The sequence below is a fragment of the Anas platyrhynchos genome, chromosome 1, assembly GCF_047663525.1.
Source record: "Anas platyrhynchos isolate ZD024472 breed Pekin duck chromosome 1, IASCAAS_PekinDuck_T2T, whole genome shotgun sequence".
In the NCBI taxonomy this organism is placed as follows: Eukaryota; Metazoa; Chordata; class Aves; order Anseriformes; family Anatidae; genus Anas; species Anas platyrhynchos.
Window position 1 is genome coordinate 49,123,560 of NC_092587.1, and position 14,821 is coordinate 49,138,380.

General features: G+C 34.7%; 1 protein-coding gene across 2 annotated transcripts in view; it reads left to right on the forward strand.

Moving 5' to 3' along the window:
- Window positions 1–14,821, forward strand: part of POC1B (POC1 centriolar protein B) — a 50,264-nt gene that overhangs the window by 9,875 nt on the left and 25,568 nt on the right. The window contains exons 5-11 of one of the 2 annotated variants that reach the window (XR_011808735.1): window positions 1,033–1,140; window positions 1,925–2,040; window positions 2,421–2,554; window positions 3,323–3,391; window positions 4,943–5,095; window positions 6,607–6,755; window positions 13,145–13,231. Coding sequence is in view for 1 of the 2 variants with exons in the window: in XM_027451789.3 (XP_027307590.1) it covers window positions 1,033–1,140; window positions 1,925–2,040; window positions 2,421–2,554; window positions 3,323–3,391; window positions 4,943–5,095; window positions 13,145–13,231 (667 nt within the window). In the remaining variant the exon portion in view is untranslated. The remainder of the gene's footprint in view (window positions 1–1,032; window positions 1,141–1,924; window positions 2,041–2,420; window positions 2,555–3,322; window positions 3,392–4,942; window positions 5,096–6,606; window positions 6,756–13,144; window positions 13,232–14,821) is intronic. The other variant, XM_027451789.3, reaches the window with a different exon arrangement.

The following is a 14,821-nucleotide window of genomic DNA, read 5'->3' on the forward strand; positions in this document are numbered from 1 at the left end:
TTTTTTTGTTATTATTATTATTTTTTTTTACTCTAAAGGACAGGTATATCTTTCCATATTTATTTTCTCTCGGTATCCTGTTCACTACCCTGATCCTGTATATTTTTGTGCTGTATTAACAACTTATTTTGCAGCATTCACTTATGTCTAATTTTATTATTCACAGTAGTGGTTTTCTCAGCTATTCTCTGACCATTCTTGGTCATGAGTCAAAATTAGTTAAATGTACAGAATCAGAGAAGGTAAAAGAAAGTCTTTGTACTGAAAGTTCAGATTAGCACCCTGTTTAAAGGCAGAGCTCTTCAAGGACGAGAAAAGATTTGAACTTTGCTGATTTGTTTCCATATTAATGGAAAATCTGCATTGAAGAGAGGCCTGCTTTAAACACCTTGGTGAAGAAATTTAGTAGTAGTGAAGTACTGAGCCCTACAAAGTTCCGAAGTATCTAAAAAGTACCTTCCAAAGTATCTAAACTTGAGAAGAGACATAGAAGATCTAAAAATAGTGTTCAATATCAGTGTTCTTGAATGTTGCTGTGCAGTTGTGCAATATGAGAAATAATAAGTATTGGTGAAATTATAGGCAAATCATTTTTCTTGTTTAATAAGGTTAGTCTGCTAAATCTAGGAATAATCTTGAATATTTTCCTGACAGTTTGGAAGTCTAAAGAGAACTCACAGGAGAATGTTTATGTAGGCTAAAATTGAATACAAGGCTATTCTGTGTCCTCTTTTTCTTGCCCATATTTTTCTGTAATGTTCTCCTGGGCATCTGAAATGCCAACCTATGGCTGCTTTTACTGTTCACTTGGGGCCCTAGTTTTAATTGTTGTTGATTGTGGAGGTGGGGGGGCAGAAACACTGTAGAGAGAAACTTTTCAGTTTTATGACTTCATGAGAAATTTAAATATCCTTTGAAAGTTATACGTTTTAATTCTGGACTTTCTTGGTTCTGGTGCTTTGATACTAATGTCTATAATACTAAATGACTGATACAACTCAGAATAGCAATGTGTACATTTGCACATTCCAGATTTTCACCTGATGGAAGACTAATAGCATCTTGCAGTGAGGATAAATCTGTGAAGATCTGGGATACAACAAATAAAACATGTATTGATAGTTTCATAGATTATGGAGGGTAAGTGTTACTGTAAAAAAAGGAGAAATGTAAATGTATAATTCTAATGAGATTAAATTGATGTTTCATTTTGTTAACATCTGTACGCTATATTTGAAAATAGATCAAAAATTCTTTTTCATTAAATGAAAAATTTCTATAAACTAAAATAATTAATTTTGCATTCTTCTAAAGAAGTTAACTAACTGCATTTACTCGTGTTTTCCTGTAGTCAGGAAATAACCCAGCAAGAAGTCAGATTGTTCCTAGGTTTTTAAATGTTTTCATATTTATCTTCTACGTGGATAATGCTATTTAATATTGGATGCTTCAACAAGAATAACACTAAGAATTCTCTCCTTGTTGATGAAGACAGTATTCTGTTAGCTTCAGTGATCTGCCATATCTAAATAAAGAAAACACTTGCTTTTACTTATCAGCAGTTTTCTTAAACATCCTGGAACCATAATTTTATTTAACAAATGACTGAATATTAATCTTGTATGTATGATTTGCTAATTTTATGGCTACCATCTCTCTCTTTTTTTTTTTTTTTCTGAGCTAAGAGACTGTCATAGCTAGATTTTCTGGTTTTAGACAAACTTAATTTATTTGCTACTTGATTATACAGTCTCATTTATAAGGAGACTTGTTTGCTCATGCTTATTTCTATTGTTAGAAATAACTTACTTGAGTTTTCATATACGTGGACAAGCTGGCTGCAACTCAGTGTTAATATTGTTATTAAAATACAAATATTTCTACCCAAACAAGTAATCGATCTGTTCTCATGAATTATGTTTAGGTTTGCAAATTTTGCAGATTTCAACCCAAGTGGTACATGTATAGCTTCTGCAGGTTCTAACCATACGGTGAAACTGTGGGATATTCGAATGAACAAGCTGTTACAGCACTACAGAGGTAAAAGCAACATTGTTTTTGTTTTTGTTTGTTTGTTTTGTTTTGTTTTGTTTTTTAGAATGGGTCTCTTTACTACAAAATTCAATTTATTTTGGTTTTACTGGGGGAAGTAGAGAAACAGGTCATACTGAGTTTTTTTGTAGGCCAGCAATGCTAAAAAATACGTCATAAAATTAATCCTTATTATTTCTTTGCAATACTTTACTCAATTTTTAGAATAACATTAAACAAATAGGTTGGAGCATCTCTTATATCCCCAGTGCTTTGTTTTGTCACTTAAATGGAATAGGTTGTTTTTTTGGCAAGTAGAAAAGAGCAAAATAATGAAGTGTACATTTCCTATTGTATGTAGTTTTTGAATATTGTCTTCTGTAAATTAGTTCACAGAGCAGGGGTTAATTGTGTATCGTTCCATCCTTCTGGTAACTATCTCATCACCGCTTCTTCTGATGGTACTCTTAAGATTTTGGACCTCTTAGAAGGAAGACTTATTTACACGCTTCATGGACACAAGGTATTCACAATAAGCCTGTTAAAGTGGAGATCTTAATAGGTTATTCATTATCTTTTTAAAGGGAAAGTAACATTTATGAGGTCTTGTGTCTTGCAACTAGCAGATAAACTTCAGTGTTGTGTTAATTTTCCTTGTAACAAGTGTGTAAAGCAACATATCAATTTCAGCAGCCACTGTGCAATCTGCCACTATTGCGTGCATGCTTAATGTTGAGTAATAGTTTGTGTTCTATATTAATAATTTATTTTGAAAATAGAGTTAATTATTTGGAATGTAAGTCTTTTGTCTACTGAAAAACAGTGCTTCTAAGGGGGGAAGCTTATGGAAGAAGTATTTTTGTGAAGAATGGCAGATGTTTTATTTCTTTCCTCCTTATGCAGAAGAAATCCTACTTGTGGTAACTTAAGCACATTCTCTTGAGTTTTGTAATATATATATGATATTTTTGTTACTTTATTTCTGCTTAAAATCTATGGAAAGTGCCCATATTTTCCTAGTATTGATTGTAGTAATCATAATGAAGTATCTTACAAAGATATGCAATGTTAATCCTTCAGTCAAGTTGCCTTGCAAAAATTTCACTAGCCAATTTGTTCCTTGTTCCTTTTGAAATTAAAAAAAATATTTCTATTAGAAAGTTTTTTTTTTGTTTTTTTTTTTTTTTCCTGTGCATTGAAATCATTGAAATGCCATGATTACAGTCATAGTATTTTATTCTACTATATATATATATATATATTTATTTATTTATTTATTTATTTATTTCAGGGTCCTGTTCTTTTTGTGGCTTTTTCAAAAGGTGGTGAAAAATTTGCCTCAGGTGGAGCAGATGGCCAGGTTTGTGGTATTGTCTGCTGAAATGAAATGTCTTCTCAATGTTTGTTATGGTGGATAGGAGTTAATTACAGTATACTGATATTCTTTGCATTTTGACTAATAGTGTGTTATCCTAAAGTTAAATTCAAGGTGGAAAATAGTTAAGATCAAGTTTTTAAATAATGTATTTACCACTTTTGATTGGATGTTATGAGGAGAGATACTAGGTACTTCTCTGTTATACTAATTATAGTAAGGAAATAGTTTGTAATAGAAATATTCCTAACTGTTGCAATTCAGTGTCAAAAATAATTTTGTTGCAACTAGTATACACTAAGGTGTGCTGCTGAGAAAACTATGGGTAGAATTGGAGAAGAAAAAGAATCTTTTATTACTTTTGCTGATTTGTATTGGCAATAAAACAAAGTATTGGATTTTGTACAAAGAAGAGCTGTTTGAATCTTTAAAGCAAAAATGTTCTCTTTAATTAAACAGAAGACCATACAATTAATCTTCATCTGCTGTAATCTATCTCATAATTACAGTAATGCTATCAAGCCTGGAATCATCTTCATGAGGTCTTTACATTCTCCAAAAGGAAAGAATTCGTGTTGCCTAGCAACTAGTGTTTCACAGTTTGAAATTTTCTTTAATATTTGTTGTCATTTTTATTTTTTCCTATTTATAAAAACTTAAGAGCTGAATGTAAACACAGGAAGCCATACTTTAGAAATGAGGATCTTCTGAAGTGACTATAAACCATGTTTATATTCCAGTAAAATGATTTCTCTTGAATTTAAAATGTTTCAGGTAGTAACAGAGATGGTCTTGGTAAATAGGAAATGAATCTCAACTAACAATTTCAGTGTAATTAGAAAGAAAAGCGCCTGTTCCTGGTTTTCAGTTGATGCTTCAGGTAGCAGTCTTTCCTGAAGTGAGTTTAAAGCACTCAGAGGAAATAATTTAAAGATGCTTTGTATCATAAAGAGCTAGTAAGAAGCAGTGCCAAGACTTGCAACTATTGGAAAAGTGAAATTGCCAGCAATTAATTTTAGATATTAATTTTGCAAGTCAAAGGGGAAAGAAAAGGGGAAAGAAAAAAAGTATATTCCTTGAGCCATTAGTGCAATCTTTTATTTTCCATATTGAAGGTTTCATGTGAGATTTTTTTCTGTTCCAAAAGAAAACTTGGTTCTTAGGAAATTCTGAATTGATGACCTTATTTTCATGAGCTCTGTCTTTGAGCTTTGTGAACTTCCTGAGAGGAAGTGAAAAGCATATAAAATTACATGAGAGCAGATTAATCTGTTAAGATACAATGCTAGAGGAGTCTTACTATTAAGCCTAACACAACCTCCAAAATGCTGGCATACTCTGGGAATGCCTGTTTTACTGCAAGGTTCTCTGAATCCAGAGCCCACCAGGTGGTATGTGTATTCAGTGCAGTAGTGCCATTGCCTTTCTCCTGCTCTTACTCCATGCTGTAGAGCCAGTAGCATGTGTAAGAAGACTTGTGTTTCTCAGCAGTTTGGTATTGCTTTAAGTAGTTAATGATGTGGTGGCTTTTTACAGGTATTACTATGGAAAACCAACTTTGATTCATTTGATTATAAAGAAGTTCTTAAACACCACATTAGAAGAATACATACTGATGACCCTCCTCATCTTCTTGATATTTACCCAAGGTCACCTCATCTCCATGATGAAAAGCTTCAGTCAGTTGAGGTGAGTGAAATAAGTGCTCTAATATAGGAAAGCAGAACCTTTTGTAAATACTGTCTGTCTATCATTTCTAGTTAAATGTAGCCTGTGTATGCCTGAAAACTTCTTGTTATTGTGTATGGTATGTTGGAAGCAAACATAGCTTATGAATTCATGTTAAGGTTAGTAGAAAATACAAAAAAATAAACAAACAAACAAACGAAAAACACATGGAGGTGATAATCTGGTTTCTGTTGAAGTACAATGTCAAACTGTCAGTAAAAATATCTGTATATTCAGTGAGCTTTAGGATGTTGCCAAAAACATCATCATATATACATTACATCATAGGTACAGCTAGCTTTTGCTTCATGACTGCCTACACTTTTATCTCTCTTTTGATGTTCTCCAGGTGCCTCTATTGTCCAAGCGTTGTATCTAGTGTATAAATCCAGGAACTTTTAGTTTTCTGTCATTACTAATTGAGGTCTATAGAAATTCACCGTTATCTGTTCTTTTTTTTTTTTGTCCTTTTTTATTTTCTCCATATAAAATGGTGCTTTGGAATTTATTTCCTTCTTATAATTTTAACACACTTAGACTTGAGGAAGCTGAGAGATGCATCTGTGCATGTGCATGCATTTGGCTTTCTCTATGGAATGAGCCTGAGTATGAAGACAGTAGTACTACACACTTGTAGAAAGTGTATGTATGCAATTTGCGTAGTACAAAGATTGAAAATACTTTGGTGGAGGAGGTGAACCCCACTAGAATCAATCACTAGTATTCTCATGTATCTCGTTTGGTTATCAAGTTAGATGTAAAGCTTTCTGATTATGGTCAAAATAAGAGCAGGACAATTGCATGTAATGACAGCTTGCTAAATAAACTTCTCTGCCATACAATGCCATATTCATTGTAAGGTCAATGAATGAAGTTAAGTGTAATTCCCATTGGTAGCAGCCTTCCGTATAGGTAGTCAATGCTAGAACAAACTAAGACACAGCATTTACCATCAGGTGTAAACCACCCTTTCTGCATCAGATGTTTACTTCAAGATATGCTCAAATTGCACACACAACATATGTTAAACAATCAGCTTATAGTTCCAGGATTTAGTGGAGTTCTTTTCAAGTCAACTTTTCCAGACTTCTGCTCAGATGCTTAGCACAGGTATGAATATTTGCTAAAGCTGTCTTCCATGGTTTTACTCTGGAGATCTAGTCCAATCTCCCTGCTCAAGTAGGGCTCTCTAGGGCATGTTACCCAGGATTGCACCCGAACAGCTTTTGAGTATTTCCGGGGAAGGAGACTCCACAATCTCTCTGGGCAACTTGTGCCAGTGCTCCGTCACCTTCCCAGTAAAGAAGTTTTTTTCTCATGTTCAGGCAGAATTTCCTGTATTTCTGTTTGTGCCTGTTGCCTGTCATCCTATTAGTGGGCACCACTGAGAACGAAGTCTGTCTTCATCCTTTTGACACCCTCCCTTTAGAAACTTATACACATAGATCTTCACTGAGCTTTTTCTTCTCCAGGCTGAACATGTTCAGCTCTCTCAGCCCTTTGCCATATGAGACATACTCCAGTCCCATCACCATTTTAGCAGCCCTTTGCTGGACTCTCTCCAGGAGATCCATGTCTCTCTTGTACTTTGGAGCCTGGAACTGGACAGAATACACTACAGGTGAGGCCTCACAAGGGCTGAGGAGAGTGGGGAGCAATATCTCTCTTGACCTGCTGGCAATGCTCTTCCTAAGACAGCCCTGGATACCATTGGCCTTCTTGGCCACAAGGGCACATTGCTGCTGCTGATGAATGTGAAGAAATTTCTAAGCTAGCTTTGACAGATTTCGTTTAATCTAATGTCTGCTTGGCTGTAACATTTGTAGCAGTTTGCAGGCTTTTGGGTTAGCTGTTCCTCGGTAGTGAAAGGGCTCGATGGCTTTGTCATTTGTCGTAGCAAAGGTTTAGACTCTCCTGATCTTGTCACAGTTCTCTTCTGGACCAATTTAAGGTTTTTAAGAATAAGGTTGCTGTTTTCAGTGTTCTATATACATCACATTATCAGTGATGTAAATCACTGTAAGATACCATTATCTTACTTTCACATAAATGAAGTATATTATGTTCTTTTAGACAGAACAGTTACCGTTTCAACAAAACTAATGCTACTGTAATGTACTATACTGTTACTATTGTAAATTGAGCAATTTAATAAAAGTAATAATGATTAAAATCTCTTTTACAGCTTATTTTCAAAGTTAATATAATAATCCAATAGTTTAGAAAGCGTTAAAGTGAAGTTATCGGGTTTTGTTGCTCCATCTCTCTCTCTTTCTTTTTCTGATCCTCCTGCCTGTACCAACAAAAACAAATTAAATTGTTTTGTTGTGGTGAAAAAGAATGGACCTTACCACCTGGGCAGAAACATAATTTATCAGGACAAAGCTAATATCAGGTTACTACCAACACTAACATGCCTTAGTTGCTGTAGCTATGTTTGACATTTTTCAGTGTTCTGTCTTCCTAAATATTGCCTCCTGTAACTGAAAAATGCAGCATTTCTAGAGCTGCTGTACTCTGGGGGAAGCAGGTGCCAGAATTGTCCATTTTTGCAGCTAGGACAAACACTTTTTTTTTCATTGTACCACCACCCTCATTGTTCTAGTTGCTCACCATGTTTCTAGGGTACAGGGGAGGGAGTAAAAGAATCACAGACATGTCAACTTGGGGGAGATTCTGTAGGTCATCTGTCTCGTTGCCAGTACAATAAGTCAGCCTCAGTTTTGTGTAGTTAGGGAGCCCTGGGCAGGGATGGAGATCCATTCCAGTACTGTGCAGCAACTGTAACAAAGCAGTTTTTCCTATTATCTGATCTGTGCCTCAGACAAAATGCAGAATTGTTTGCGTTATATTTGTTTTCTTGTTTTTCATGAGGAACAGAGGAAGATGATTGATCTTTACTAAACTGAAGTAACAGTATTTTTAAAGTCTTAGTAATATATCTTAAGTGTTACTGGCACACAGAGGAGACTTCAAATATGAGATACTTAGAAGAACAGATGACCTCTTAAGGTTTGCTTCAAGCCACTACAAGTCATCTAGATGTTATGGTGTGTTAAAATGCATTGCCCTGAGTTATGCTGACCCGGTTAGGTTTAGTCACCTCTATAGCAAGAATGAAGATGGATAGCCTTATCCGAAGTAGCACAATACTAAAAATTCAACAGATGCAGAGAGAGAGAGAACTGAAAAGGCAAGTAATTTTGTAATTCTGTCCACGCTTTTTGAATATATATGTATATTTTTTTAAACTGCTAGTGTTTCATGCCTCTCCAGGCATGAAACTGAAACTTGCTACTTTCTTGCTACTTTCTGGTAGATGTTTCTTCTGCCTCTGCTTGCCTCAGTGTGGCAAGGTCCTTGCTATGTCAAAACCTGTTTTTGGGAAAATGGTTAGTATGAAATGGAGCAGGCTTTGCTCAGTATTTTTTTTTCAAATGGCTTCAGAAACTTTGACTGTTTTCACAAATCACCAATTGGGAAACGCTGCTCTGACCAAAACAGCTTGCACAAGAGCACTGAGAATTGTAGCAGCTGACTGGAATCACCTAGTATTTTGCTGCTCAGAATAGTGACTAACGTGGAGCTTGAGGGTATGTTCACCTTTTGTCAGAACTCTTCCTTACTTACTCTTCAAAGTGATACACAGACAATAATATTTATAAGTACTTTTTTTTTTCTTTCCTTTCTCGCTTTCTGCCAACTTTTTGAAGCACAGTTAACATTTACAAGAAATTCATTACTTGTATCTTCTCTTTAGACAGACAGTAGCCTGAATTTTAACATACAGTTTTTCATGTTCTTAGCTTATAAATCTTTACCGCTGTTCTCCACCTGAACTGCATCTATGCAATTATTGATTATTCGAGGAAGTAGAAATTGATACAACTGATGTTCTAGAATGTTTCATTTTTGTAAAGCTTGTAACCATTACAATTACTCAGATAATTTGGAAATGTAACTAACTGACTTGTTCTCTGAAGGTGCCTACTATGGTCAATGGAGATGACTAGCTCAAATACAGCAGTATGTCTAAATTTAAACTGAGATGAATCTCAGTCATTGTCTATTTTTGAGATAAGGAGCTGTTGAGGGTATTTGAAAATATTATTTTAAATCAGGAGGGCAGTTATAGTGCGACATACTAAAAGAAATGCATTCCACTTGCTGACGGTTATATTTATCAATCTCCTGTGTTTGTAGATAATGTTGTTTGTGTACTAGACACCTCTTCAAAGTGGGTGAACAGCCTAAAAATCTACTGTTAACTTAGTTTCATATTAAATTTTTCAATGTAATTTCAGTTGTAAATATTTTCCTAGATGTATGAAATCCAAATTTACACTAGGTGGCAGTAGAAATAAAAATATATGGCAGTTGCTTGTTTGGCTTGAGGATTCCAGTCTGGGAAAACAATCAAACAAACGCCATTGAATCAAATTCAAAGCTACATTTTTACAGCTAACTATATCACTTTTCTAGGAAGTGTTTTACACGAGATATTTAAAACTTCCTCTTTTAATTTTATTAATTATCTTTTTTTTTTTTTTTAAATACAGCATCAATGTCTTATGAAATTCATTCTAAAAATTTGAAGGGCTTTTTTATTGGCGATTATATTAAAATCAGCAGAGGAATATCTATAGGAGCATATTCATTTAATTGAAACACATGGCTAAAAATTAATGTACTTAGTTGAGCCTGCTTCCTTTGCTCCTCCCCTAGGTCTTTGCTGTCTTAAGCAATGATCCTAATTCCTGTCTCTCTCTCTCTCTCTCTCTCTCTCTCTCTCTTTCTCTCTTTTTTTTTTTCTTTTTTAAGAAGTGTGTTTTGGTTTTGCTCTGCTTCAGTGTTCAGAAATCTCTTTTTTTTTTTTTTACATGAAAGGTTCTGCATATGAATCTGTCCTTCAAAAATGTTTTCCTGTACTGTGGATCAAAAGGTGGTAAATGCATCATCATATTGGAAGAAGATAATGAAAGTAATTATCTGTTAAACTAATACATAAGTGAAGTTTTGGAATTGTGGCTCTGAAGATATTTAATAGAAACCAGTTCTCTCTACCTTGCTCTTTAGTGTTCTGCATTTCCCCTCTTGTTTTTAAAGTTAAATGTTTCCAAATATGCTGTGATTATTGGACAGCTAATCACATCACTTTCTCAAGAACTGTGTCCAGTCATTTGAAACTTTTAATGTTAAGCTTTGCTCCATTACCTCGTTAATTTTAAATTTGATATTAAACATGTTTTACAGGAAGAAGGGTTTAGCTGCAGCCTTCATAGGTTTTGTGCCTTTTTTCATACATGTACACTTTGCTGTTCCTGACTTGTTGCTTAACAAGCTGATATATATTTAGCTCTCTTAATATAACTTCTGATAGTTCCTGCTCTCCTAGTCAGTGTCTGCAATTCACATCTCTGTCCCCTTATCTCAGATAAAGTCATAAGCAGTATGCATAAACTGTATGCAGAAGAGACTTTCATTCCAGCTCTAGGATGTGATACTTCCACGTAAAGAGTGTGTTTCCTTAACTTAATCATACAATGTATTTTTATAACAAACACATATCAGGAAAAGCATTTAATTGGTTCTGCAATAGCCTTGATGTATGGAACAAGGAAATAGCTCAAAGTAGATGTTTAAATAGCTGTTAATAATAATTATACAGTAGCTCCTCTGCATTAGAATATTGATATGGGGTAGGCACTGCTGTGCTTGTTCTTCAGAGTCCTGCAGGTACATTGCCCTCTCTTCAGTGACCAAATAATACATGTCAGAAAAAAAATGTTGGGCTCAGCTACCAAAAGTATGATTGACACTCAGATCATGAATATTTACTGTAGCACTGACTGAAAATCAGACACAAATGACCCTAGTTATGCTGGACACTGAACTGAAAATTTAAGCTCTTAAGGACAGTATTTTTGTTGTCCTTTTGATCTAAATAGACAGAATGCAGCAATGAGCTTGGGGGGAGTGAAACTGGACAGTCATGTTTTTGTAGAGGGGAAACTAAAGCAGTTCAGATAAAATGGTATAGCTTTCAGATAAATGGAAAACAATTACTAGACCATGTTACCTGACTGATTTTTCTTTTTCCCTTTCTTTCTTCCAAGTCCATTGGGAAAAAAAAAAAAAAAAAAAAAAAGTATGAACTAGCACTTGATGCTATTGTCTAGAAATTAAGGAAGAATTTTAAGTTACCAGCTATGATGGTCCTGGAGCAGGACTGGCTGTCCTTGCTGCCTCTGGTTAGCTCATTCTCAACTGATCCAATTGTAACTGAATTAAAAGACAGAATACCTACCAAAAAAAAAAAAAAAAAAAAAAAAGCTCTTGATTGAAGAATGGCTTGTCAAGACTGAATCCAAGAAAAAGCTAAGCAGTGCTAGTCAGCTAAGTGAGCTACATTAAAAGCAAAGTTAAGATGTCCCATTAATTAAGTCGTGGCATCCATCTCTGATTTACTAGTGCTGCAGAGGGTCATTTTCCACTTGATTGGCCAGGTAACATCTGTATTTAACCATCTCTGCTTTCTAGGTTGCTAGTAAATTTTGTGATCACCCTTTCCCTACTTCCCCTTTGCTGAGGAAGATCTTACTGTTGTGAACTTTGCTTCTATTGTTTGCTTCTTGTAACCTGAATTTATATATAAAAGTTGTGACAATCCAAACCAAACATAATGAAAAGGCTTCAGGTAGTAGTAGGAAGATGCCGTTGCCTGCTTTCATTGGCTACTAATTAAACTTTTAACATCTCATTTTAGCTATTTACTTAACTAATGGATCTCTGACCTAAATGTCTATACATCAGTGTACCTAGATGACAGAACTCTAGCATCAAGTACTTTTGCTTCAGGAAATTCAACTGAAGCTGTTACTGAGTGAGCACCTCTGGTTTAACCAGAGTTCTGACTGTCTTCAGGTGAGATGGTGGGCCCTTCTTGAAAAGGCAAAACACAGTGATCCTTTTATCTAATGAACCTCCTGTTTTGGTGTAGGGTTTGTTTGTTTGTTTAAATCCATTTTAAAGTAAAATGGCTAGAATTAATGCCATCTTTGATAAAGCTGCTGAGTTGGAAAAGAGTGTGTTCATTTCTCTTTATTATACCAGACTCCTTGGTGATTTAAATATTGTCTAATATTTCTTTGAAATTAGTCAGTGCCCTTTATTTCAGCCTTTACAAGCTAGACAAGCTTCCTCCTTGAACATAATCAGCTCAAATAGCCAAACATTTTGGACTGTAAATCTCCATAACTGGCTGTGCTTGGCACAAAGCACGATTTCTGGCAAATGAAATATTTGGCTTTTCTGCCTCCCTAAAATGCCTGTGTGGCATTTTAGAAAAAAAAAGGTTATCCAGGGCAGGTGGGAGTATTGATATGATGCAGGTTTTTAGCCACACACCATTGAACTATGAGGTTGTTTGAATCATGATATCATGAAGCTAGGTGGTCAGATCATGAATGTTGTATGTATGCTATCAATGTGCATGGTGGAAGTCTGTTTTGGTGAAGTTGCAAAGATCTGAAATAGATCTTGAGCCTCTGTATGGTTTACCTGAAGTGAAATAGGAGGAAATTGGTGTGAACCGAAGACAAACTAGAGCAGACAGTATGGGTGCTGCAAACATGTCACAGCTAGAGCTTGCTATAGTTTCTTTATTTGTAGTTACAGAATACATAAACTAACCCAATTTTAAACTAGCATTTTTATTTCATTTTTACTGACTTATGATAAACTAAATTTCTTAATATTTAGGGTAAGAATCTTTGAGTTAGGTTTGGGTGACAGATATTTGTAAAGTATAAATGACACCTCTTATAAACATGTGTCTGTATTCTCTTTCTGTGTTATATGATTGCATTTTAGATTATTGTGAGGGTAGCATCCTTCCTTTATTCTTAAAGCCTGTTTTTAGCTTTTAGTGATGTTGCAGTGAAGCAAATAAGCCTTTTAATTTCTTGTACTGGTGCTGAAATAATGAGGATTGTAATTAATTTTCAACAGGTCAACCCTACCTTTGATGTGACTGATACACAAACTCCTGACCCACCTGTTGTAGAGATTACTTCTTCTCTAGCCTTCGGTACTCTGGTAAGTTGCCTTTTGAGAAAGAAGGAGTGGGAAGAAAGCTTAGCTAGTTTGGCTTACACTAAACATGTTAATGGCAATTTTTTATTTTTTTTTTGGTCTGCATGAATAAGATAGTTTTTAAAAAGTTGTCAATTGTTCAGAGCTTAGTATTCTAACTTCTCAGTTTAAACTTTCTTCCACAGTTCCCAAGGCTAACCAGAAGATGGTGTAATAGTGAAGCTTTCACATTACACTATTAATTTTACTTATGTACTTAAGCAGAAATCCTAATTATATACCCATATTAACTATACCTAGGTATTACAATTAAAATCTGTTGCTTTTTCCTCATACACTTTCAGTAACTGTCCTTAGCTGCAAATAATGGAAAATCCAAAGCGTAGTTGCCTCACTGATAAAATTCCAGAACTGATATTTTATTTTTTTTTGCCTTTTAAGGCATCTAGTAGCTCTCCAGGGAGGAGAAAAAAAAAAAAAAGTAACACATTTTAGGAAAGAATCATAGGATTAGTTCCTTTGAGTGTTAGCTTTTTTATATGGCATTGGTATGGCATGTGGGAGGAAAGGAAGGCTATGTTTTAACTGTAGTTTCGTAGGAGGAAAAATATGCTCTCCTAGTATGAAGTCCTAAAAGATGTACTGTTCTAGAATTAGGTTAAACTGGGAATTTCTCTTTTAGCTTGAAATCCCTTCATGTGAAGACATGATTTGTATCTTGAACAATTTTAATTACCATAACAAGAATTTGTGTGGCTGAAGGGTTAATACATATGAATGGGCAGCAGGTGTGGTTTCTGCTGTTCTGTTTTGTCATGAATGCTTTACAAAAGGGCATGTCATGAGGGTAGCTTATAAAAATGCTTTGACATCATTTAATGAAAATCATAAAAAAGGTTGACATCTAACAGAAATCTTTTCTTCAAAAACAAATAAGCATAAAGTAATTTTATTTGAGAGATGATAGTTTCATATATTTTAAAGTTCAGCAGTTGTTGTGTTATGCTTTCATAATATGGATATTTAAGATAATTTCTGTCAAAAGTAATTTGCAGACTTAAAGATGTCTCTTTAGAAGGCTCAATGGTGAACATTCTAGTGGATATAATTTATTGACTATCACTTTAGAATATGTTATGTTCATTACTTCTTAGTCTTAATGCTGATCATAGAATCCAAATGAATGGTTACATTAATTCTTTGTTACATATCTATACATCTTCCATTCATCTAATCTTTTTCTTTAGTTCTTTTAATAGGGCAGCATTTTTTTTAATTTTATGCCCAGAACTAATTCTAGGAATAAGTTGACCTTTTACTGACAGCATTCTCTTGATTTCAGTCTAGATGGCTTTACAGTCGTCTTTACTACAAAAATATTGCTGTCTTTTGGTGTCTTTTGACTGTGTCAGTAATCACTACATTTTTTTTCCATTATCTTGATCTCCTATTCAGCATTGGCTCTCACTTCTCTGCATCTCAACACTCAATCTGCATCTTTTTTCCATCTGTTGCCATTTCTGTGTCCTTGCAACTCAGACTACAGCTGTAAGGACAACTGCTTTGTCCAATACACCATCATTGACACAACTC